The sequence below is a fragment of the Callorhinchus milii genome, unplaced genomic scaffold (genome assembly GCF_018977255.1).
Source record: "Callorhinchus milii isolate IMCB2004 unplaced genomic scaffold, IMCB_Cmil_1.0 Scaffold18, whole genome shotgun sequence".
Taxonomy (NCBI): domain Eukaryota; kingdom Metazoa; phylum Chordata; class Chondrichthyes; order Chimaeriformes; family Callorhinchidae; genus Callorhinchus; species Callorhinchus milii.
The window spans coordinates 1,000,344-1,024,742 of NW_024704759.1; the positions used below are offsets into that span (position 1 = coordinate 1,000,344).

General features: G+C 46.2%; 1 protein-coding gene across 2 annotated transcripts; it reads right to left on the reverse strand.

The window, feature by feature from the left end:
* Window positions 1–533: 533 nt before the first annotated feature.
* Window positions 534–23,743, reverse strand: LOC103189048 (short transient receptor potential channel 4-associated protein). 2 transcript variants are annotated; one of them, XM_007909295.2, is made up of 19 exons: window positions 23,602–23,743; window positions 17,055–17,186; window positions 15,025–15,141; window positions 14,317–14,374; window positions 13,707–13,762; window positions 13,260–13,388; window positions 12,758–12,959; window positions 11,805–11,996; window positions 11,036–11,178; window positions 10,072–10,200; window positions 7,291–7,349; window positions 6,564–6,665; window positions 6,155–6,238; window positions 5,910–6,000; window positions 3,458–3,598; window positions 2,875–2,986; window positions 2,565–2,671; window positions 1,997–2,203; window positions 534–1,243 (listed from the first exon to the last, which is right to left on the reverse strand). In XM_007909295.2, the coding sequence occupies exons 1-19, from the start codon at window positions 23,728–23,730 to the stop codon at window positions 1,106–1,108; spliced, it is 2,328 nt and encodes a 775-aa protein (XP_007907486.1). In that variant the 5' UTR covers window positions 23,731–23,743; the 3' UTR covers window positions 534–1,105. The 2 variants fall into 2 exon arrangements, with proteins under 2 accessions (XP_007907486.1, XP_007907485.1); XM_007909294.2 differs by having other exon boundaries at window positions 2,565–2,677.
* Between the last annotated feature and the right edge of the window lie 656 nt (window positions 23,744–24,399).

Here is a 24,399-nt window from a genome sequence, read left to right on the forward strand (position 1 = left end):
AAACACAAACAACTGAAAGAAGGAGAAAGAAACAAACAAACAATGTGCTCAGGGGGTCCCCTTCACAAACTGAAACCCTCAACGCACACGTTTCTCAGAAACTATAGCAGCATTCAGCAAAAAACAAAACTCTGGCAGTATTTTCTCACACTACAGTAATATTAAATTATAGGAGTATTTGATAAGCTGTACATATCATATATCACTGTACATATCACTCAATCCACGACTGTTTGTGGGGCATTGCTGGTGCGCAATTGGCTCGGGAATTTTGCCTACAAAATATACAGTCAATTCATTTGACAGTATATCCTGTGAAGCGCTTTGAGATGTCTCCAAGACGTGATAAGGCGCTGTATCAAATGCAAGGATTATTATTATTCTATACATGCCTTTTGTTTTGAATGGAAGCTCAACGCTTGAAAGCAGCCTTCAAAAAAAGCCTTCAATCCTCCTGACACCTACAGCCATCAACTCGTGCCTGTTTTTACTGAATGTGGTTACTTACTGAATAAAAGCGACTGCAAATGAAATAACCTTTAATCTCTTTTAATATACATTGCCTGTGTGATTACACTGTTACTCCCTCCTGCTCTGCTCCCCTCCCCTGCCGCCCTCCCTCCCAACCGAGACTGAGAAGTGTGGAGGGAAAGATGCCAAAAAGAATGGGACGTTTTTAAAAAAAAATTACCCCCCCACCCACCCCCCCGAACCACAACAAGATTATCAGAGATCTTAAAAGTGCTCCACTGTATGCTTAGCCCACGTCATTGCCAGACAGTGCAGGTTGTCTCAGGCCCATGCCTTCTGCTTGGTGACAAACGATGGCTCGTCTCCCACCCATCCAGGCAGCGCTGTGCAGGTTTACAAACCCCCCCCCTCCCCCTCCAGTGGGTGTCGATCAAGGACCAAAAGGCATCAGGATTTTTCACGGTTAAAATAAAAGCTTCTGTGACGATCGCTCTCTTGCTGGCTGTTCCTCTCTCTCTCCTCCCCGATTCCCAGCTCGGATTCCACATCGGACAATAGGGCCTGAAAATCTGTTGCCCTGGATTGCAGTCCGCAGCTGTACAAAGCATTGTCCAGTCCTACTGCAAGCTCCACATCAGTCCTCACTGAAGTCTCTATCAATGTTCATATACGCTTCGTCGATGTAGCCGATGATTGCACAAGGGGACGTCCGGTCAGGACATAGTAGCAGCGAGACAGTCTCTTTCCAGTAACTGAAACTAATGCAGGAGCTCTGTGTGGGAGAGAGCAGAGAGCACCATTCAACATCAACACTGAAGAAATTTACTGGAAGTACAGGGGTCGGTTAGTATATTGTGTTCAGAAGGATAAACAATAACCCTTGCAAAATGATGAGGTTTTGATTGAGGTGAGTAGGGAATGAGAATCTAGAAGCCATGAATTTAACATTACCAAGAACGCAAAGGGACACTTTTATATCAGAGGGAATGATGGGCCGAATGATGTCAGCTCAGTTCTATGACTTGGCATATAGCATTGCCTTCCTATAAGGGATTTACAACCCTAACAACAACTTGCATGCATATAGCGCCTGGCACAGACACGAAGGCACACTCACGCAGGGTAGTGCCTTGGAGTGCTTAACAGGAGCGGAGCTCGATGCCAAGCCGGGGGAGGGAGGTCACTGTAAGCACCGTCGAACTAGAAGTTCTTCAGTCGTGATTTTAGAGGGTTATTTATATTGGAAAACTGACTTCCAAATTAAAAGCGAGGATCCAGCGGCAGATATCTTCAGCACTAACACCATAAAACACGCCTTACAAAATTATTTTATTTTAAATAACCAACAAATCCGGCTGGTCAGTGACTGTGTCAGAGTCTGACCCAGTGGAGTGCCGCTCGCTCAGAAAACAAGCCCAATTGCGTGAAACCGGATTGTGGTGGTGTCTGAGAAGGGAACTGTTCTTTTCGAGTCTCTAGTTTGAGGTCTCCCCACCCCTGCATCGCCTGTTAAGTCTGCACTCACATTCTCCAGGCATGTACTGTCCTTATCTTTGTTGAGGTAATGTTCCTGCCAGAAGCGCAGCAAGCTGTGGAAATTGTTGAGGAGGAAGCCTGGGTACTTCTCGGCAAACTCCTTCTCTCTCAGGGCGTTCAGGTAGAACGGCAGCTTGCCCTTACGACGGGCCAGCATCAGGATCACCAAGCTGGTGTTCAGGCAGCTCACATTTTCCTACAGCAAAAGGGGATGAGGTTTAACCAAGTGAGACGTCAGACCATCTTAAAACTCCTAATTCCTCCTGGTGACAGCAATCCTGCTGGGAAATCCACAGCAGGAAAACTAGCTGTTTTAAATTGAAATGCACTTTATAAATGCCACGCTTAATGCACAGTCGTGCACTTTACAATATATCCTGTGAAGCACTTTGGGACGTTCTCCTGATGTGAAGACGCTACAGCAAACACAAGGATTATTATTATTATTGATAATAACTAGTAACTCAGACTGTTAATCCATCTTTTAAAAATTCACCCAATCTCTGGGTAACCTGATGGTGTGTGGAGAACTTGGTTCAGTTTAATGCAGGGCTTACCTGGGTCAACGTCTGCACCTGGATGATGCTGATTAGCCGGAAGAGGAAGGAGAGGCGGTTTTCAACCCGTGACATGTAGGACAGCAGACAGCACTGTGAGATTACTTCTGCAACTGAGCACATGGCACAGCCATTAGCAAAGACACAGGATGATTAATCACACCCAACCCCACTCCCCCTGGCTGCCATAGACCGACTGGCTCACGGAAATAAAGGTGTTCGTCCAGCCTGTCAGAAGCTTCACCCTCTCCCCTGCTAAAGCGGAGTACATTTATACACGATTCTATTTCACAGTCACAGTCATTCGTACCTTTAACGTCATCCGTTTGGCTCTCAAACCGGTCCAAAGACAGCACCATGCAGCGCACCAGCATGTTGGAATCCACTAAAGAGCTGTTGATCTGATTCAAGAAAATCTGAAACTGAATACGAAAGGAGTGTCCATCACTGCACATGGGCTCAATTTCTGGAGCTTTTTAACAATAATAAGCTTTGCCTTTTATATAGTGCCTTACCATATTGTTGTGACGTCTCAAAGCGTTTCACAGGATATACTGTAAAGTGGATTGACTGTATATTTTGGCGGCGAAATGCGGCAGCCAATTGCTCACATTTTAATGTCATAATATGTATTTTAATATCAGCTTTAAATTCGTTAAACTAAAGGGGCCCCTCCCTCTTAGACAGGTTTTACCATTCATTTGTTAAAATTGTGAAACACAGTCATTACACTTTACAGTACATTCTGGGAAGTGTTTTTAGACGTCTCAAAGATCTGATAAGGCGCTATATCAAATACTAGGATCAGTATTATTGTTATGATGATGATTGCTCTGGTGCCTGGGAATTAGAAACCAGTTCAAGATGCTGCCTGATCACGTGCACTCACTCACCTTCTCCTCTGTGTTCACATATTTATTGAACCTCTTGAAGGCATCGATATTGAACTTCATCAGCTCACCCAAAAGGTCGAAGTAACTCTGCAGCACGTCTCGGGACTTGCACTCGCTGTCAATAATGCAGAACAGAATGTGCTGGAAGCATCAGTTACAAAGAACAGGTTACTGGGTTTGAAGGTTTGCAGGAACATTTCACTCTCACTTTGTCCTGAGACAGACGTTTTAAATCTTTTACCATCATTAATGCACTCCAGGCCCGAGGGAAATACATGTGGGATTGGTGTGAAACAGACATGGGTGAGGGCGACCAGTGCAGAAATGCTCAGAATACGGCACCTCCATATTAGACATGCATTCTAGCCCACAACGGCCCCTCTCGCAACTCTATGCTTTATTGCTCATTCCCTATTCAATCGCTCTAGGACACTACCCTGCGTGACGGGCGCTATATAAATACAAGTTGTTCCTCTTGTTGCTCCTTTACCCCACCAAAGGCCAACTGGTCAGCCACCACGCTTCTACCCTCTAAACTCCGAGAAAACCTCTCTCTCGGCCTGGTCTTTGGCAACAGCTTTTAAACCTCTCTTTTCCCGGCTCAGGCTCAACTACATTTGTCAAAACCACGGGACTTTCCTTTCTGTAAGAGGAGCTTTGTTATTGTTCTTTATTCTGACCATTCAGAGGGGTTCTGCTTCCAAAACCATCGCAGAATCGCTTTTCATAGAATCATAGAATGTTACGGCACAGAAGGAGGCCATTCGGCCCATCGAGTCTGTGCGGCTCTTTGACAGAGCAACTGACTTTTATTAACCCAATCACCAGCTTTCTTCTCATAACCCTGCAAACCTGTCTTCTCCAGATACCTATCCAGTTCTCTCTTAAAAGCTGTTATCGAATCGGACTTCACTGCCCTTTCGGGCAGATCATTCCAAATTCTAACAACTCGCTGAGTGAAAACATTTCTTCTAACCTCCCGTCTGCTTCTTTTGGTAGATATCTTAAGACTGTGACCACGAGTCACAGACACACCTACCAGCGGAAACAGCTTTTCCTTATCTCGCCTGTCGAAACCTTTCATGATCTTGAAGACCTCTATCAGGTCCCCGCGTAACCTTCTCTGCTCTAATGGGAAAAGTCCTACCTTCTCCAGCCTGTCCTCATAGCTAAGGTTCCCCATTCCTGGTATCATTCTCGTGAATCTCCTCTGCACCCTTTCCAGTGCCTTAATATCCTTCCTGAGGTAAGGTGCCCAGAACTGGACGCAGTACTCCAGCTGAGGCCTAACCAGTGTTTTGTACAGATTAAGCATAACTTCCCTACTCTTATACTCTATGCCCTACTAATGAAGCTCAGTACACCAAATGCCCTTTTTACTGCCCTATCTACCTGCTCTGCCACCTTCAATGACTCGCTTACTTGAACGCCCAGATCTCTCTGTACGTTCACCTCCCTTAAGATTGAGCTCCCAAGTCTATATTGCCTCCTATCATTTTTCCTACCTAAGTGTATCACCTCACACTTATCTACATTGAAATCCAATCTCCCACATGTCAGCCCATTCCCCCATTCTGTGTATGTCTGCCTGCAGTCCGTCACAATCTTCTTCACTATTTACTACCCGACCTAACTTGGTATCATCTGCAAACTTGGAAATAGTGCTCTCTATGCCCAAGTCCAGATCATTAATAGATATTAGAAAGAGCAGTGGTCCCAATACTGATCCCTGGGGGACACCGCTACACACCTCCTTCCATTGCGAGGAACACCCATTAACCACCCTCTGCATTCTGTCACTCCCTAATCCAAACGGCTACTGTCCCCTTAATACTGTGGGCCTCCAGTTTTTTTATTAACGCCTTATGCGGTATTGTGTCAAAAGCCTTTTTAAAATCCATGTAAATAATGTCCACCGCATTTCCCTCATCAACCCTCACAGTCACCTCTTCAAAAAATTCTATTAGATTTGTTAGGTAAGATTTGCCTTTAACAATCCATGTTGGCTGTCTCTGATTACCTCATGTTCCTCTAAGTAGAGATTTATTTTGTCCCGGATTACGGTCTCCAGTAGCTTTCCTATTACCGAAGTTAGGCTGATTGGCCTGTAATTTCCAGACTTCTAATGTACAACAACTTGCATTAATATAGTGCCCCTCACGCGGGGTAGGGTCCCGGACCGTTTGATGTTCTGAAAAGTTACTGGTCTGATTGATTGGGGAGGGGCTGCTCTCATTCTGCCCCTCTGCACTTCCTGCCTCAAAATATGTCACTGACAGAATCCATCAGAATGGGTTGTTACCCAACTAGATAACCCTCGCCAGTGAGGCCAGCCCAGGTCAGCCTCAAACCACAGCCCATTCACCCTGGCAGCCCACTGCTTTGCAAATTATACTCATGTATCACAGACTATTTGTTCAATACGTTGTCATCTGACAAGACAACCCTTTACCTCCAAGAGGCCTCGCTTCAAAAGGAACATCTGGTCAGCATAAGAAGTCACTCCTCTCAGAAAGCTTTCCACTGCCCTTGCTTGCCAGAACCTGACACAGTGAAAGGGGGAAAAAAGTGAAGTATTGTTGTCTGCAAGTCATCAAAACTTCTCTTTGGCAGCATAAAATGCGGCTTCTAACAAAGGTTACTCCAGGCAGCCCAGCTCTGTCCACCTGTCCCCTCTGGCAACAGCACATTCCCTACCTGAAGGACGACTCCGCCGGCTCTTTCTTCATGACCTGCAGTAATCGTGTCAGAAGTCCTTTTTTCCCGTCACAGATCAGAGTCCTGAAACAAGTGAAACAAACGCAGGCCATGTTAACAGGAATCCCTCCACACCACCCGTGCTCTGATCACATGTTTCTCGTGCAAGTTTTTTACCCTTCCATGAGGCACGATTATTGCTAAATGAAACTTTCAGTTTTGTTCTTTTCGTGCTAGTGTTATGTCAGGTCAGGGTTTGAGGCTGAATGAAGTTCCTTCTTGATACGAACACACTTAAGGATGCAGGGAGCAATTTGGTGGGGGTTGAACCCGAAAGGAAGCTGCACAAAAGGTTCAGTGCTGAAGAGTTAAATACTCTGCAAGTTCAGGAACACAATCCCCCAGTTACCTGTCAATGTTGACCACTGCTTCCACCTCAGGGATGTTGGCTTTGAGGGATATTGCACTGAGTTCATTCAGCTCCTGGCTGTTCAATAGCAGGTATTTGTTCCTGAAACCCAAAATCACAACAGTGGAGCGAGCAGATAGTGATGACCAGCTCAAGCACCTCGACCATTCTGAAGAGTCATCTATTGCTAGATGTTCACTGGGCACCAGGGAAATACAAGCTCAGACCCAAGCAAACATCATTAGCCTGTGAAGTAACTGTTGACCCAAACAGTTGTGCATTCCTTTTATACAAGAGGCACTAATTGTAGTCCATAGAATAGAGTCATAGAATCTTTCAGCATAGAAGGAGGCCATTCAGACCATTGTGCCTGTGCTGGCTCTTTGAAAGAGCTATCCAACTAGTCCCACTCCCCCGCTCTTACCCCATAGCCCTGCAAATGTTTCCTTTTTAAGTACCTATCTAATTCCCTTCTGAAAGTTACTGTCGATTAACTCCACCCGACTGTCTAGTTAGCTTCATCGCTGGGGATAATCCAATTCTATCCAGATTGAGGTAAAAGGTAAGCGTTGCTGATCATTATGCTGGGTTGCAATGGCCTCTGCAATTCAAGGATCAGGTCTGACCTGCAGCTGCTTTGATATTTTAATATAATTAGAATAAGGTGCAGAATGATTGTTTGGGTTTTAGAACGCTGACAGAACCCTGGGAATCTGGGAATACTCACTCATGGTGGTCGCTGAAGCCCTGCAGTAACCTCAGAAACTGGATCTTCAGGGAAATCTCCTGCCACGGAAAGAGCAAAGGTTACAGTCAAAACAACAACAACAAGATTCCATTTATAGAGCGCCTTTCACGTCGGGAGGACGTCCCAAGGCGCTGGACAGTTGGGTCAGGACCCGAGCAGGGGGGAAATGGTCAGGGTGAGGGGAGGGAAGGGAGGGAGCGAGGAGGGGGTAGAGAGTCGAGAGGGGAGCTGAAGGCACGGTCAAAGAGAAAGGTCTTGAGACCGGCCTTGAAGGAGGAAAGGGAGGAAGCGGCGAAGGCACTGGAGGGATGGAGTTCCAGAGCCTGGGGGCTGAAGGCCCGGCCACCGATTGTAGGGCGGTTGGGGTGGGGGATGTGGAGCAGAGGAACGAAGGGTACGGGCAGGTAAGTAGGGGGATAGTAGGTCGGAGAGGTAGGAGGGAGCAAGGCCGTGAATGGCTTTGTAGGTGAGGATGAGGATCTTGAATTCGATCCTCTGGGGGATGGGGAGCCAGTGGAGGCGAGCGAGGGCGAGGGGGAGGGCGAGGGTGGGAGTGATGTGGTCCCGAAGCCTGGTGCGGGACAGTACACGAGCTGCAGAGTTCTGAATGACCTGCAGTGTGGAGGGAGGTGGCGGGAAGGCCGGCGAGGAGAGAGTTCCCATAGTCCAGCCTTGAGGTAATAAAGACGTGGACCAGAGTTTCAGCAGCGTGAGGGGTGAGGTAGTGCCGTAGTCTGGCGATGTTCCGGAGGTGATGGAAGGCGGTGCCAGTTGTGGCGCGGATATGAGGAAGAAAGGACAGCTCAGGGTCGAACAGAACACCGAGGTTCCTGATGGCTTTGAGAGGTGGAGAGTGCGGCCTTGGATGCTGATGCTGTCAGCGCCTGAGGTGCGGAGGCGCTGACGTGAGCCAATCAGGAGGGCCTCAGTTTTGCGCACGTTGAGCTGGAGAAAGTTGTCTCTCGTCCAGGACTCGATGTCGGACAGGCAGCTGTCAGGACATCGGGGGTCGTGGAGTTGAGGGTAGAGGAGGAAAGGTAGAGTTGGGTGTCATCCGCATATATGTCGAAGTTAACCCTACGTTTGCGGATGATGTCACCACAGGGGGAGCATATAGAGGGTGAAGAGGAGGGGACCGAGGACAGAGCCCTGAGGGACATCACACGAGACAGTGCGGGGGGTGGAGGAAAAGCCGTTCGTGGAAACAAAGTGAAGACGGTGGGAGAGGTACAACCTAAACCACTCAAGGACAGGGCCTTGAAGGTTGAGGTGGGAGGACAAGCGGTGGAGGAGGATAGTGTGGTCGACCGTATCGAATGCTGCCGATAGGTTGAGGAGGACGAGGAGGCAGAGGGAGCCCTGGTCGCAGATGGTCAAGATGTCATGGGTGACCTTGACCAGGGCGGTTTCTGTGCTATGGGCATCACGGAAACCCCACTGAAGGGGTTCGAATAATGAATGGGTGGAGAGGAAAGCGCGCAGCTGGGAGGCGACAACTCTTTCAAGGACCTTGGACAGGAAGGGGAGGTTGGAGGTGGGCCGGTAGCTTGAGAGCTGCGACGGAGGTTTTTTTTCAAAGTGGGAGTGATGGTGGCAGTTTTTAGGGGAATGGGAACAGAGCCAGAGGAGAGGGACAGGTTAATGATGTTTGTGATAAGTGGGGCAAGGAGGTAGAGCTGAGAGATAAGGAGTGGAGTGGGGATGGGGTCAAGGGAGCAGGTGGTGGGTTTCAGGGACAGGATGAGTTTGGTGACAGAGGGTGGGGAAACGGGTTCGAAGGTGTGTAGGGGAGGATGGGTAGGAGTCGGAGTGTGGGAGGGAAGCGGTGGGGGGGTGGAAATTGGAGAGGGAGTGACCGCAGAGCGGATTCCCTTGATTTTGGATTCAAGGAAACCCAGCATCTCCTCACAGTGAAGGTTGGAGGAGATGACCTGCGCGGGGTGGACGGAGGAGTCGGGATGTGGTAGAAAACAAAAGCCTGGGGTTGTTCTTCGCCTCCAGGATTATCCTGGAGCAGAAGGACGACTTGGCCGAGGCTAGAGTGGAGCGGTAGGTTTTGAGGAGGTCCAGCCAGATTTGTCGGTGGACCGTTAGGCCAGATTTGAGGCAGGTGCGTTCAGCGGCCTGCACCTGGCTCTTCAGTGAGCGGAGATGGGTGGTGAACCAGGGGGAGGAGCGAAAGTAGGAGACAGTACGGGAGTTGATGGGGGCAAGAGTGTCGAGTGTGGAGGAGGGGGTGTTGAGGAGGAGGGTGAGAGCAGAAGAGGGGTCAGTGAGGGTTGAAGGCCAGAGGGAGAGGAGTTCAGAGGATTGTAGGGATTGTAGCAGTTAGGGATTGTAGGGGTAACTTCTTCCAGGGGCGGTAGAAGATGGTGGTGGGTCTGGTGGAGGTGGGGAGGGGGGTGGAGGTGGTGAAGGAGGTGAAGTGGTGACCGGAGACGGCCTTGTCGGTAATGGTGACATCCGAGACACTGAGGCCCCGGGTGATCACCAAATCGAGTGGGTGGCCGTGACTCGACAACCGCAGCTTGTGCTTAAATAGTGATAAATTCAGTCAAACGCTAGCTGGAATCAAACGCAGGTGCTATTCTCCCCAACCTGAACATTTTCAGCTGGTGTGTATTAGTGTTACAGCAAACCTCCCCATCCACAGCTGGCACTGAGAACAGGTGCCCAGCTTTCTCACAGCACAGCTAGACCCAGCGTGTGGGTGTGGTGTACATATGCGCTGTTCAGCCCAGCCCTGGGCTCTATACTCACGGGACTGCAGTCACAGATCTGGTTTTGTCCATGTAGCACGTGGTTGGTGGAATGCTTCCTCCATATCAATTTATCAAACAGGTTGTTGAGTCCAGGGATCAGGCGATACTCAGCCAGCATCTTGTGGACCTGTTTTGAAAAAAAAATCAAAGGGTGAGAGAGTCATTTGTAAAGCCAAAGTCTGGGTTCCCATATGAATAATAATGACCCTTGCATTTGATATAGCGCCTGATCACGTCTTCAAGGTGCCTCAAAGTGCTTCACAGGATACACAGTAAAGTGTAGTGACTGTATGTTTTGTGGGCGAAACACAGCAACCAACTGCATAACTGAGATGAGCCAGGTTGACAGCGGAGGAGGGAAACAAACATCTATGAAGGTACTTGGCAAACTTTGGTTCATTTGAACAGAAGGTAATGTCCAGCTGGTATGCCAATTGTGACTTTATTCCTCTTTGAGTTAAATACAATTTTACAGAACAACAAAAAATTACATTTACGCGGCGCTATTCACGTCGGGAGGACGTCCCAAGGCGCTGGACAGTCAAGAATTTGGATCTGAGCCTGGAGTTGGGATCTGAAGGGGTGGTTGAAGAGGAGGGTCTCGAGACATGCCTTGAAGGAGGCAAAAGAGAGAGTGAGGCAAAAGGACTGTGGGATGGAGAACAGGAGCAAATAGATAAAAAAATAAATTTGGTCACTCAATCCAAGACTGTTTGTGGGACACTACAGTGCGCAATTGGCTGCTGTGTGTCACCTACAAAATACAGTTACTCCACGTTACAATATGTTCTGTGAAGCGAGTTGAGATGTCTCAACGACATGATAAGGTATTGTATCAAAATGCAAGGATTATTGTTATGTACCACGTAGATAATAACTGCTTTTAGTGTGGTGACAAGTCTCACTGGACGGAGGTTTTTTTCAACCCTTTAGCATTAGCCACACTCCACCCCAGCACCCACCTGGTTCCGCTGTCGCCCCATCAGCAGCACACACAGCACGTACAGCACCTCCACTTTATACATGATCTCATGCATGATTTTCATGGACTGTGGGAGCCGGCTCCTCAGCTGGCTGGCTGCCAGGACATTCTCGTCTGCAGACTCTGGGGGCAGAAAGGAAAGCACCCAACCGAGAAACTGAGCTTCACAGTATACAACAAATTACATTTGTATAGCGCTTTTCACATCAGGATTATGCCCCAAGGTGCTGGACAGTCAGGGATCTGCACCCGAGCTGGTGGTTGGGACAGCGTAAAGCTGCCCCAATCCCTTCATAGCTTCCTTTCCCATTCCTGTTGACATACACATTTTATGGAGGACACAAGAGCAATCGGCCAAACCAAAGCCACTAACCTCAACAACAACTTGCATTTATTGGCGCCCCCTAAGGCAGGGAAGCGTCCCAGAGTGCTTTAATAGAGGTGAACCAATACATTAAGGGTGTAGCATCGGCAGAGCTGTTAAGAGCCAATCAGCTCTGACTCGCGGGCGGGGCAGGGCAACTTAGGATCAAGAGTAGGCGTGAATTAAGCCCCTCGAGCCCGTTCCGTTTTCTATCAGATCATTAGAGAAGGAAGAAAATTGACCTCATGAACAAAACTCATGAACTTGAAAGGTTATTGATCCAAATCTCCGACCTTTGGTGTGCGCTTATGCCAACTCTTAAAACTGAAGCTTGTGTAAAGTTAGTGAGAGGCTGAATGTGGGGAGCAGCATTGCTGACGGCTACCTGTGCTGCTGCTTTGACTGGCCTCCTCGGTGGCCATGTGCATCAGGGTGTCAAGGACGAGGGCGTTGTCCAGCCATGCGTACCACTCCTCCAGCTCCTGCAGGAAGTTGGAGGTTCCCGTCGTCTCGGACACCTTCCTGGTGGCCAGCTTACACAGTCGCTCGATGAATCCGGGAATATTCTGCAGTGTGACTGGATGGGGATAAAGACATTACGTTTCAATATCCATCCACACACAGCATTATTAGGTGCTGAGAACATTTTAATGCAACAGTATGCAACAGGAACTACTCAAGCACTTGAGGCGGAATGGGACAGGTGAGCCTATAGTGCAAATAGGCAACCTACTGCCCTTACAAATACACTGCAATAGAGATGATACAATACATTGTTTTCCAAATATACTGCATAAGAGTGTACGGTATGTGCATTAGCACCGGAGATATTTGTTTTCTATAGTTAAGTTACAATACAATATAAAATTACATTTGTATCGCGCCTTTCACATCGGTAGCACGTCCCAAGGTGCTGGATCTACTTTGATGATATGCATAGAGAGAACTCAACTACACAGGAACTCTGAGTAGTTGAGTTCTCTCTATGAGACCCTAATAATAATAATCCCTGCATTTGATATAGTGCCTTATCACGTCTTTGAAAAGTCTCAAAGCGCTTTACAGGATATAATGTAAAGTGAATTGACTGTATAGTGAGCGAAACACAGCAGCCAATTGCGGACAGCAATGCCCCGCAAACAGTCGTGGATTGAGTGTCCAAATTTTTATTATTTATCTATTTTTGAAGGGATTATTACCCCTGGAAAAGCGATCTGCCAATCGAGTAAAAACTGGTTTGCCGAAATTCTAAATTGAAGTTTGAATAAATATAAATTCTAGCGATAAGAAAGTGCTTCGCGCTACTCCCCGGCCCTGGCTACGACATTTTCATCTCACCTCGATTGACCTCAGCACAGGAGGGGCCTGCGATTTTTTTCTGCTGAGCGTTCTTGGCGAGCAGGGTGTGTTTGTCATCATTGCCAGTGTCCTGCTCGGAGATGGTCACCGAGAGAATGCGGCAGAAATTGGCGAGCTGCTGCTGGTCAAAGCTGGCCACGAGGTTAGCCAGGTTCGGGATATCCTCCAACTGGATCATCTCCTTAAAATACAAAGAGATGGTTATGCGGGTACCGTATCTTGTGTGTTATTCTACCAGCTTTTAAAACAGAAACATGAAATGCTAAGTGCGATCAAACTATGACAAGAAGATCAGCATGAAGTCCTCATGTGTACCACAACATTAGACATCTGCTGTGCTGAGCATTCCTGTCAGTCAAGGTATCAGGTTTTTCTCTTCCCGGAAAGCACTCCCATAGCAGGACAATGCCCTTACTCCCATGGAAGACTCATTAGGAAAGCCACTGGAAAGGTTGAAGCACGATACTGGAGATGGACTGACCTTTTTGACTCCCAGGATATCTTCTATGAGCGTGGCGGTTTGCAGAAAGGTTTTTTTATTGGTCATGAGCGTGAAGAGAAACAGCACAAAGTCGTTCTGTTCTGAAAGGCGCTTTGTCACTCCGTCGGTCTGCATGTTGAAAAGGACAAAGCAGTGAGTCAGGCCTGGTGTAAGCAGTCCTTATGATCACATTTAAAAGTCTGCCTCTCTCACGTCAAATATTCTAGTTCAGAGAAACTCATTATTAAGACGATTCAAAACAGTTACCAGTGATCATGCTAAACTCCCCAATCCCAGTTTATAATCCAATCCTGCTTTATAATGAGATCTAATTTGTGATATTTCTAAATAAGAAATGCGGAATTATTCCAATTATTTTGTGCAATGCAACAAAAGAAACTTCCTGATCCAGAATGGCATTGCTGGTGGACCAGTGCACATACTTACACAAATACAGGTGTTATACAGTATTCCCAAGCAATCCTTTATCAAGTCTTCACTCACTGCAGGAGGCAAAAATAATGGGATTTAAAGATAAGGATTTAAATTCAATACAACAACTACAATGTAATAGCTTTGAGAAATACACAGTTAATCCACTTTACCGAATATTCTGTGAAGCGCTTTGAGACGTCTTAACAACGTGATAAGCTGCTATATCAAATGCAAGGATTATTATTATAATAATTTGATCAACAACTTGCATTTACACAGTGCCCCTCACACTTGTAGCGTCCTGGAGCGCTTGACAATGGCGGAGCACGATGGTCACTTAATCCACAACTGTTTGTGGGACATTGCTGAGCACAATTAGCTGCCGCATTTCTCCCACAAAATACACAGACACTACATTTTACAGTATAAACTATGAAGCGCTTTGAGACGTTTCAACGTCATGAAAAGGCACTATATCAAATGCAAAGATTATTATTATTACAAATTATTATAGCGCTGCAATAAAATAGACCATGTATGCTGAACCGACAATGCACAACGGCCAAGGCTTGCATGTATTCAAAAGCCACAATGAAGAGTAGAGTCTGAAGGGTTGACTTACTTTTCTGCTTCTTTTTGTGTGGTGCAAGCGTTGGCCTCATAAGGATCTCAACTAAAAGCTGGAGAAGGAAAAAAATGGACAGGTCAAAATGGGGGCTATTAAACTTATCACTATTATAGGGTTAATCTGTTTCTACTACTGATGGAAAACCCTTCCTGACTTGCCCCCATCCTACCCACTTCTGCTGTTGCATTTCCTGCCTTACTGTTATCTCGGTTTATTGCTGTAACATCCTAAGGGAGACTCTGGGTGGTGCTGTGTAGTGAAGCAAGACAGAACCATATAATCGACAGCTCGGAAGGCTGTGCCAGCGCTCTGAAAGAGCACTCCATCCACTCGCTGCTCTGTCCTTTTCCACAACCTTTTATAAAGATTTGTGTAATCCTATTTTAAAAGGTATTACGATTCTGCTTCAGCCAATGCTTGTGGTGGAGCATTTAATGTCCTAATAATCTTCTGTGCCAATTTTTTCTGTAACCTTTCCCTTGTATTTTGGGGGACTATTTTGCCCTCTGGTAACCTCCTCACGATATACTGCAAATCTAAGTTTCACTCACTCCCAGACAGGCTTCTAATAGTCAAGCTCATTTACTGTGGTCTCTTCTCTACCCCTACTCAAAAAACAAAGCAACCAGGACCTTATATCAGTACACTTTCTAACCTTGTACAGCGTACAGTCAACTTACATAAATAAGATATGTTACTTACATCCACTCCACCAAACAGGTCAAAGATGTGAGTGTTGGGAAACTTGGATTCCTGTGCACCTTTTCCATCTTCAGTCACAAATGCCATGGCTTCCATAGAGAGCAGCGGTGCAATCTCCTGCAGGGGAAGAGAGGCAATCAGAGCTCGGGAGGCTTCTGGCAAAAGCTGGAGATTGACTTGATTCTGAATACCAGATTGACCCGTCCGCTGCCTCCGCTCAGCAGGCTATACTCCGCCTACTCCACATCCCCCACCCAACCATCGGTGGTTGGGCCATCAGCCTCTCTGCCCCACCCTCTGAAACTCGTATGTCACAGTCCCTTCGCCTTGCTCCCTCTCTGGTCTCCTTCAAGTACTCTCAAGACCCTCCTCTTCGACGCGCCTTTGGTCACCCTCCAACCTTCCTGCCCTCCACCCTCCTGATCCCAACCCTCAGTTTGGGTCAAAATCCCCGATTGTCCACCGCCTTGGGACGCCTCATCCAAGTCCTGGATGAGAGTTAACTTTCTTCAGTTGAACGTCAACAAGACCGAGGCTTTCCTGATTGGCTCCCCTCAGCGCCTCCTCACCTCAGGCGCTTGACAGCATCACCATCCATGGTTGCACACTCAACTAAGCTAGTCTGGAACCTTGGCGTCTTGTTCGATCCTCAACTATCCTTTCTACCCCACATTTGCGCCATGACCCACTCTGCCTTCCCCACCTCCGCAACATCACCGAGCTCTGACACTGTCTCACACCACAGGCAACCCTCATAAACGCCCTCATTACATCGAGGCTCGACTATGCAGACTCATTGCATGTCGGCCTCTCCAACTCCTCCCTCCACAGGCTGCAGATCATCCAGAACTCTGCAGCCCGTGTCCTCTCCCGCACCAGGCTCCTTGACCCTATCACTCCATCCTTGTCCAACTCCACTGGCTTCCCATCACAAAGAGGATGCAGTTCAAGATCCTGGTCCTCACCTTCAAAGCCCTCTATGGTCTTGCTCCCCCCTACCTCTCCAACTTCCTAACCCCCTACCATCCTATTCGCTCCCCCGCCTTGCTCACTCCACTATCAGCGGGTGGCCCTTCCGCCACTCTGCACCCACTTCTGGAACTCCATTCCGCAGTCTCTCCGCCTCGCCATCTTCAAGACCCACCTTATGACCTTCCTCTTCGACCGTGCTTTTGACCCCCAGGCGCTGTGTAAATGTCATTTGTTGTTGCTGTTGAACTTCTGCTGGCAACCTCATCTTGTTAAAGCCAGTTCAGCTCCAAGGAATCCCAGCTTAGCCATCCACACCCCCCAATCGCCCCCCTTCAGGGAAGACAGTCATTGCTGTCTGGTGAAGTCAGCGTCTTTCAAGGACCATTGCCTACTTTCTCTACAACTGCTAAATATTCAGTTGCTTCTACAACTTCTAATTAATGGTGAAATGAGAAAGAAACCGTTACCAGAAATCAACAACCATAACGTTTGAACAGGACCTCTGCATACATTCAAAACGCCATCGGTTTCCAATTAGGAACAATTTTGGTGCTATTTTGAGCTCCGAGACACTGGGGCATGACTTCCAACAGTCATTTGGCCAGCTCCTCTCAGAGGGAACAAAATTATCCACTTAACCACAATTTGAAAATCAACTCATCTATCTTAGCAACACCTTCAAAGAACACAGGAGATTTTAATATCTAGCGGGTTAGCCTTCAAAACAACACACTAACATCCAGCGTATAAATCACTTGGTTCCCAATTAGGGCAACGCAGAAAGAACTACTTATAATGGAGTGCTGAAAAGACTATACAGACCATTGTGAAACTAGTAACACAGATATCTGCCAAGTTCGCCTCCCGCCCACCACCACAGCCACTCACTCACACCCACTGATCTTATTCCAAGCTACATCAAGGCTCCTTGCAGCTGACCAAGAAAACACATGACAAGACTCCTCTCCCCTCCCCAGGCTTCTGACCTTTTGCACGCTTCCGTATGACCACACGCTGTGGCGCGCACACACACAGCACAAGCTGAATTACTGCCTTACTTTCAGGATACTTTGGCACTGCGAGAGGCTGTCGTTGTTAGGTTGGCTGGTGTCATATAGCTTCTGCACCAGGCGTGGAATCCCATTCCATTTAGCCGTCTTGTCTCGCTCTCTGAGCAAAGAATCTGGAATCTGAAACAAATGAAGACAACATAGATCCAAATTCACTTGAAGGAAGACAATGGTTTTTTTTGTATAAAGCAAAACAGTAGAGAAAAAACATATTAACAGCACACAAATATAATAAATAGCTTAAGGATTTGTCATTAGAAACCCTTGGAAACAACAAAATGAGGAGGCAGGAGATGGCAGGCAGTAATAATTTCTATCCATCATCTACATAGTCACACAGCGGGTAGGCTTCTGGTTTACTGTCTGCTGTCTGAAGTAATTGCCATTGTTTCATTTCTGTCTAAATATTTTTTTAAAAAATGGGTCTGGCATTCAGCACTGAACGTTTTGCTGGACCTTACAGTCTGACGTGTAAGTGAGTCATCAAACCCAGTGTTTTGAGGAGCAAACCTTCTTTGCATTGTATAAATGATTTGGTGGTGAAGCAAGCCCAGAAGCGGCCTTGTGCAAAAGGTTTTTGGAACTTTAGCCAACCTGGACACAGAGCCCCCGCTCTGCCTCCTCTTCCCTGGCAGCAAAGCACAAGACGGAATGACAACAAGTTGCATTTACGTAGCGTCCTTCACCCGGGGTAGCTTCCCGGAGCTCTTAAAAAAACAGCTGCACTACATCACACCTTATGTGCCACCGGGTAAAATACAGATTCACATAACACATTACAGCACAGAAACAAGCCATTCAGTCCAGTTCCCCAAGTCTATGCTGGGTGTTTTCTCCATGTGAGCTTCTAAAGTTTGATCCCACTCTCCACCCTTGCTTGTACAGCACTATCTAATTCCCTTTTAAATGAATTTACAGTGTCTGTTTTAAATTTTGTTTGTGAATTCGACAGTCATTACCTTCCAAATAAAGAATTGTTTTGCTAATCTCCCCTTTAATTGTTTTTGTGATCTTAAAAGTTTTGACCTGAAAGAGTGAGTACTTTACAGGTTCACTTGAGGAACTAATTTTTTTTAAAAAAAACATTAAAAACTCCCTTCGAACACGATCAAGCTGTATTAACTTCTTAAATAAAACAAAATACTCCCCATTTCTTTTACAATCTACAGCGCACAGGCCCATCACTAAACCCTTGCACAGGATAAAATGAACCATGGAGCAGACAAGAACTAAGTAGGAAATTGCAGGGATGTTTCTAGGCTTTGCGATGTCTCATCAACGTGATAAAGCACTATATCAAATGCAGGACTTAGTATTATTATGAGAATATCTATCAGATTATCTGATCAATATGGATTATAATGAGATTTGCAAATTGAGCAGCTAAAACCATAGAGACTAGAAGATGTCTGGACTCTGAACTTGGGGTCCATCTTCCTAGATTGGGATCTCTGAAAAGCTTTTCAAAGATTAAACTAGCCGCCACTGGAAGGACTCACTGAATAAAGTTGAGTTGTGTAACAGCAGGAAGCGATTGCTGGAAGAAGCTGCCTGAAATCTTCTAGCTTCAAAAGTAGTTCAGCTCACAGTCATCATCTTCCCCTTTGCTTCTTGAAGTCAGTTAGTCCTATTGATTTGGTCTCATCTGACCCATCAGCCAGAAGAGCCAATGCAGACACCAGTTCTGGAGCCCCAGTGGCTCGGGATAAAGCTGAAAGCACTTAAGAGGAATGCTAAAGCCCTTTAAAATGTTACGCAACATTCATTGTGAATCAAACCGTTCACTCTCTCAAAAGTCCCTGTGCATGTGCTTTAATTTTTCAAAAAATGCTTGCGATATTACGGTCTTCAAACTAAATAAAATATTGGCAAATTGGATGACTGGTATTATTGATGAGAAATCACTACCATAATCCAGAAAAAAAATGAACTCAACAAGGACTGGTCATCTCAAGTCTGAATAATGTCCTTTCACTGGGTGCGGAGCAGGAAGGGTTTCACATAAACAATGACAAATTAAGAGCTTGTGTTTATAGCAGAGCCCAGCAAGTAACATTGTAAAACATTTCAGAGAAGCAAATTTCAAAAAGAATCTGTAGGTTTTAAAACTGACACCTCCCACAGGTCTCACAAAGTGATTGCTACAGGTAAGACAGGCCTGTAACCAAGCTTCTTGCTGACAATGGCACAGACAGATACCAAGTGCTGAATTCCACCATCAGCCACAATTGCCCAACTACCTGATACGCATTTTGTGGCACGTTGCTGGCAGCCAATGCACTGGATACCCTTTACATTGACAGGTTTCACAGAACTACTTTCATTCCTTGTAGAGGCATCCAAAACATTGGGAAAGGTTTTTTCAACAACTGAAAGCAGATGTTCCCTTTCATCCCTGTGATTCTGAAAGATTCCACACTGAATAAACATTCCCTCATCAGACCACACTGAAGCCAGCAAATACAATAACCAGTAAAAACAATCTACACTAACCAGTAAAACCACTGAAACCATCACCACTTAGTCCTACTATCCACCCACCTGAAAATCATCAGCAATGCCTTTGGTTAACATGTTTAAGTCTCCATTTAATTGGTGCTCACAACTTCAATATTTTTTTGCTGCGTTTATATTAGTCACTGCAATATTGGTTTATGGAATTCATCCTAGCTGCAGTGAGGGTGACAAGACAGCACCTGGGCATATACAGGACTGTTCAGTATTGCGATGACTACAGTACCTGTTTGGCAAGCAAAGAGGTTAGCAGGTCAAGCCGCAAAATGTTTTTCTATCTTCCAGCTCTTTGCCAATGACTGGGAAAGGGCCACACACAATATGGAAACCATCAGTGGGCAAACTGATCTCAGCCAGGACAGCAGCAGAGGGGCTACATTTGGCATCAGTGCTCCTGATCATTATACAACACTGAGACCAGATACTACTGTTATCAGTGTGACAGCTAGTTTATTCTCTGCCTAGTAGAAAAACACTCAAAAGGAAGTTGGATGAGAAATAAAAAAAAGGAAGGGATAAGCGAAAACCTGGAAAGTGCTATTAATACAAAATGGTGACTTAGTAAAACAGGAAGTAGAGGTACCGCTACCATAATAATAATAATAAGTCCTTGCATTTGATCTAGTGCCTTATCATGTCTTTGGGACGTCTTAAAGCTCTACAACAACAACAACAAGATTCCATTTATAGAGCGCCTTTCACGTCGGGAGGACGTCCCAAGGCGCTGTACAGCTCTACACAGAATGTACAGCAAAGTGAATTGAATGGCTGCCTATTGTTCTGAAATTTCAGTTTCTAAAAGTCAACTGGTTTCAAGAGACACTCACTCAATCCTTTCACATGACTGAATTAGTAAGCATTCTTGAAGTGTGAAAATGGGCCCCAACAACTTTTTGTTCTAGGTTCTGCGACTGTGCTGCAGTTATCCACTTGACACAGCTGGCCACGTCACAACACAAAGCTGAAGGATGACTCGCTCACTGAGCATGTTGCCCGTCACATTCCAGGTGTTCAGTTCTTCCCCTCAACACAACGCTCGCCCACAAAATATATAATCAATTCACTTTACACTATATTCTGTGAAGCGCTTTGAGATGTCTCGAAGATATAAGGTGCTATATCAAATGCAAGGATTACTATTATTGTAACACTCACCCAGTATTCAATATTTTACTTATTCGAGTGATACTGCACAGAAACAGGCCAATCGTCCCAACTAGTCCGTACTGGTATGTAGTAATCAATATAACAATACTTTCCTACTTTACACTCTATTCCTCTGGACGTAAACCCTATTTTTTTCCACAGGTATAACACGTTTCAGGCAAATGCCTGATATCTTGTGTTTTTGATCTCCTGACATTGCTGTGCAATGGGGAGATTTATCATCTTGCAAGAGATTCATTAATTAGTGAATCAACGATTCACCCACCCCCAAAAGAAGCGTGCTCTTTTTTTGAGCAGGAAGAGAACCATAAAACACATCTTGTCAAAAGGATTGCTTTTATATATTAAAAAAAACTAAAATTATACATCAATGGTCAGTGGGAACAATACCGCATTAACCATTTAACAAACAGTTGCTGAACTGAGGTCATTTGACCCAAGGCACAAATGTTGGTGTTTGCTCCTCCAATTATGGTATCCAAAATCCAATTACCTGCGCGTTCCCTGTAGCCTTCCCTTCCTCCTCTTTTTCATTTGCTGATGTACAAAGAGGCTGGTGGCCGATGGGACAATTCCAATAGTTAGGTTGAAATGATCAGATATAGAATCCCACCCTGTAAAACTGATGTGTATACAGATCACTGATGTGATAATGGAGGCAGCCCAAAGATGTGGAAACAGCCAGCAAGAAGTGAGCAGCCAACAGATTAATGGTGTTCTGGGAACAGCAGCAAATAGCTGTCGATTGCTCTCGGTTCAAACATTTGAGTAAGCCTCTGTGGACCACTGGCTCCCCATCCCCCAGAGGATACAGTTCAAGGTCCTCGTTCTTGCCTTCAAGGCCTTGCTCCTTCCTACATCTGTGACTTGCTAACCCCATATCATCCTGTCCGCTCCCTCCGCCCAACAGGCTGTATACATTTGCGCTAAATAAATGTAATTTTTTTATTGCATAATCAAGGTTGCACTGTGTTTTGCTAAAAAGCAATATTCAGATATCTTCTTAAACATTTTGTTCCTTTCTTGATCCGTATACACATCAGTTTCACAGGATGGGATCCTAATTCTGATGAAATTGAAATCTGACAGTATCTCCTCACCAGTTTATATACTGGAGCATAAAGATTATTAAGCAAGATACAATTCAAATGTAAACCACAAATGCAAACAATGGCCATGAGTTAAAATGGTCGCTATGCATTACAATGAATGCAAAACGATTTCCTGGAGATAACCAGTCTGTTAAAAGAAATGTTCAATACTTAAGCATCAGTTGGAGTCCGTATGAAAGAATCTGTTAAATCACCTGCCAGTAATAGTTATTATAAGAAATTACTGAGAATTGTGAAGTTTCCCTCCCAACCATCAGCCATTACCCAAATATATCAAAAGGTGGCTGAAGCCAGGGTGCATTTAAGACACAGTTTTATGTTGTAGTGGGGAGATGATGGTTGGGTTTGTCTTCTGAAAAGATCACAATAAATGGGTTTGAAGGACTTCTTCCTCTGTAACTGCCTTGTAAAACTGATCAAAATTACAGGACATATGAGTGATCGTAGAGTCCTGTAGCTCAGTGGTTAGAGCACTCACCTCGCAAGTAAGAAACTGAGTTTGATTACGGCAGGGCGAAACGTTGGGCAAGTTTCCTTACTCCACACGCCTCTGTTTACCTAGCAGTAAGTAGGAACCCAGTTGTTAGTCGATTGGCAGATCACTTTTCTGGGGGTAATAATTCCTTCAGTGATAAAAAAACGAGTGAAATGGATAAGGCAGACTGAGGCAGTCCAAAATCCTTTTTGGATTACAATTGGCTTCAACATTGGGGGAAGGGGATTTGGAAACCTATCAGTTTCCCCACACATCGTTACCACCAAGTGACCACTATTGGAGAAATCAACCGTGGGCACTGGGCAAAAGCAGGGTTTGGCTTAGCTGTGTGATGTCCAGCAAATAATCTGTGAACAACCTCCATCTAGACACTGGACACACCAGAACCAGACCATAGCAAACAACTGTACAAAGGAATGAGTCATTCACTTCATGAGTTTGTGGGACCTTGCTGTTGGCAAAATGGCTGCCTACAAAAACAGTCACTGCACTTGATAACAATTCCCTGTGAAGCAAGTAGAGATGTTTAATAATAATAATAATCCTTGAAATTGATATAGCACTTTTCACGTCTTCTGGACGTCTCAAAACGCTTCACAGAATATACTGTAAAGTAAATTGACTGCATTTTTGTGGCCAAAACTCGGCAGCCAATTGCGCACATGGAAAGATTATTTATTGTTTAAATAGTCAGCACCTTCAGGGGAGGAAAGGGGAATAAAATAAAGCAGGGCTTGTCTTGTATAAAGGTTACGCTTCTGGGCACCTGACGGTACCTGGAAGACTACTCTTGGCTCTCGCATACACAGGGTTCTGGATGAGTCATGGTATGAGGTATCATTCTCTTCATCACAGACACTTTATGATGCAGTGACACCCTTCACACCAGAGCACTGATCTTACAATGAAAACCAGGTGCTCACTACAATTTCTTCACACAAATAAAGATGGTGGATCTTAAAGATTTGGGCACAAATATGGGATTTTGGGGGAAAAAAACAGGATTTGTATTGCAGTATTCACAAAAAAATGGAAGATTAAATAAAGACCGGACAAGATCAGAGGCATCCACTGACAATCCCTCGCCACTATAACGCAGGGTGGATCAGGCCTCACCAGCTGCCTCTTACTTTCCCCCCTACCGCAATCCAGAAGCATCATGTCGGCCTCTGTATAAATCGAGGCTCAGGCTTGACTAGGCCTTGGCTTCTCGTGTTTCCCCAACCCAGCGTCCGCCGCAAGTTACCTGCGAAACTCTCGTTGGGCCCTGCCCGGTGTAGTGACTGTACTGGAGCCTGGGGACGATGTTCTGGGGTCGGGTACAACGGAGCTTGGGGCTCGAAGCCGTTGGGAACACTGCTGCTGCCGCCGCCATTGCTCCCGACAACCGCCACTGGGTTCGCTCCGCCCGGAGCCCGCCTCTAACTGCATCTCACATATCATTGGTCCAGGCTCCCGTCGCGCCACCTCCTATTGGTAAGCAGCACCGTCAATCAATAGAAACCCCGCCTGCTCACCCAGACGATTGGTCCAAGGCCAGATTCCACTGACAACAAAAAGTTTGTGTTCACAGAGACTTTCTCTGAGCGGTGACAGGGCGGCAGCGGGGGGACCGGCGCGGGGGGAGCGGCGCGGGGGGAGTGACCGGCGCGGGGGGAGTGACCGGGATCACCAGCGCGTCTTAGTCTTGATCCAAGCGATTTGGGGCCAATTTTGCTTATTACTGAAACCCGCCCTTCTGATTGGTCACTTTCCCTGTCAATCACACGGCTTCTCGGCTCTGATTGCCTATTGTAGCTGTCAGTCACGTATCCTCTGGACGTGATTGGGTCCCCCGGACTGCTATTCACATGACGTATTTTATTATGGTCCCGCCCTTCTGGGCTTTTTAACTGAGTTGTGGCTCCGCCCCGAGATGTTCCGCTGTGGATGAAGGCCCGGAGTCCCGGAGCCGAGAGAGCGCCTGAAGATGTGTGTGCGGTAAACACGTGCACAGAGGGGCGCCTTATCGGGATGTGCTGCACAGAGGGGCGACTCCCGACTG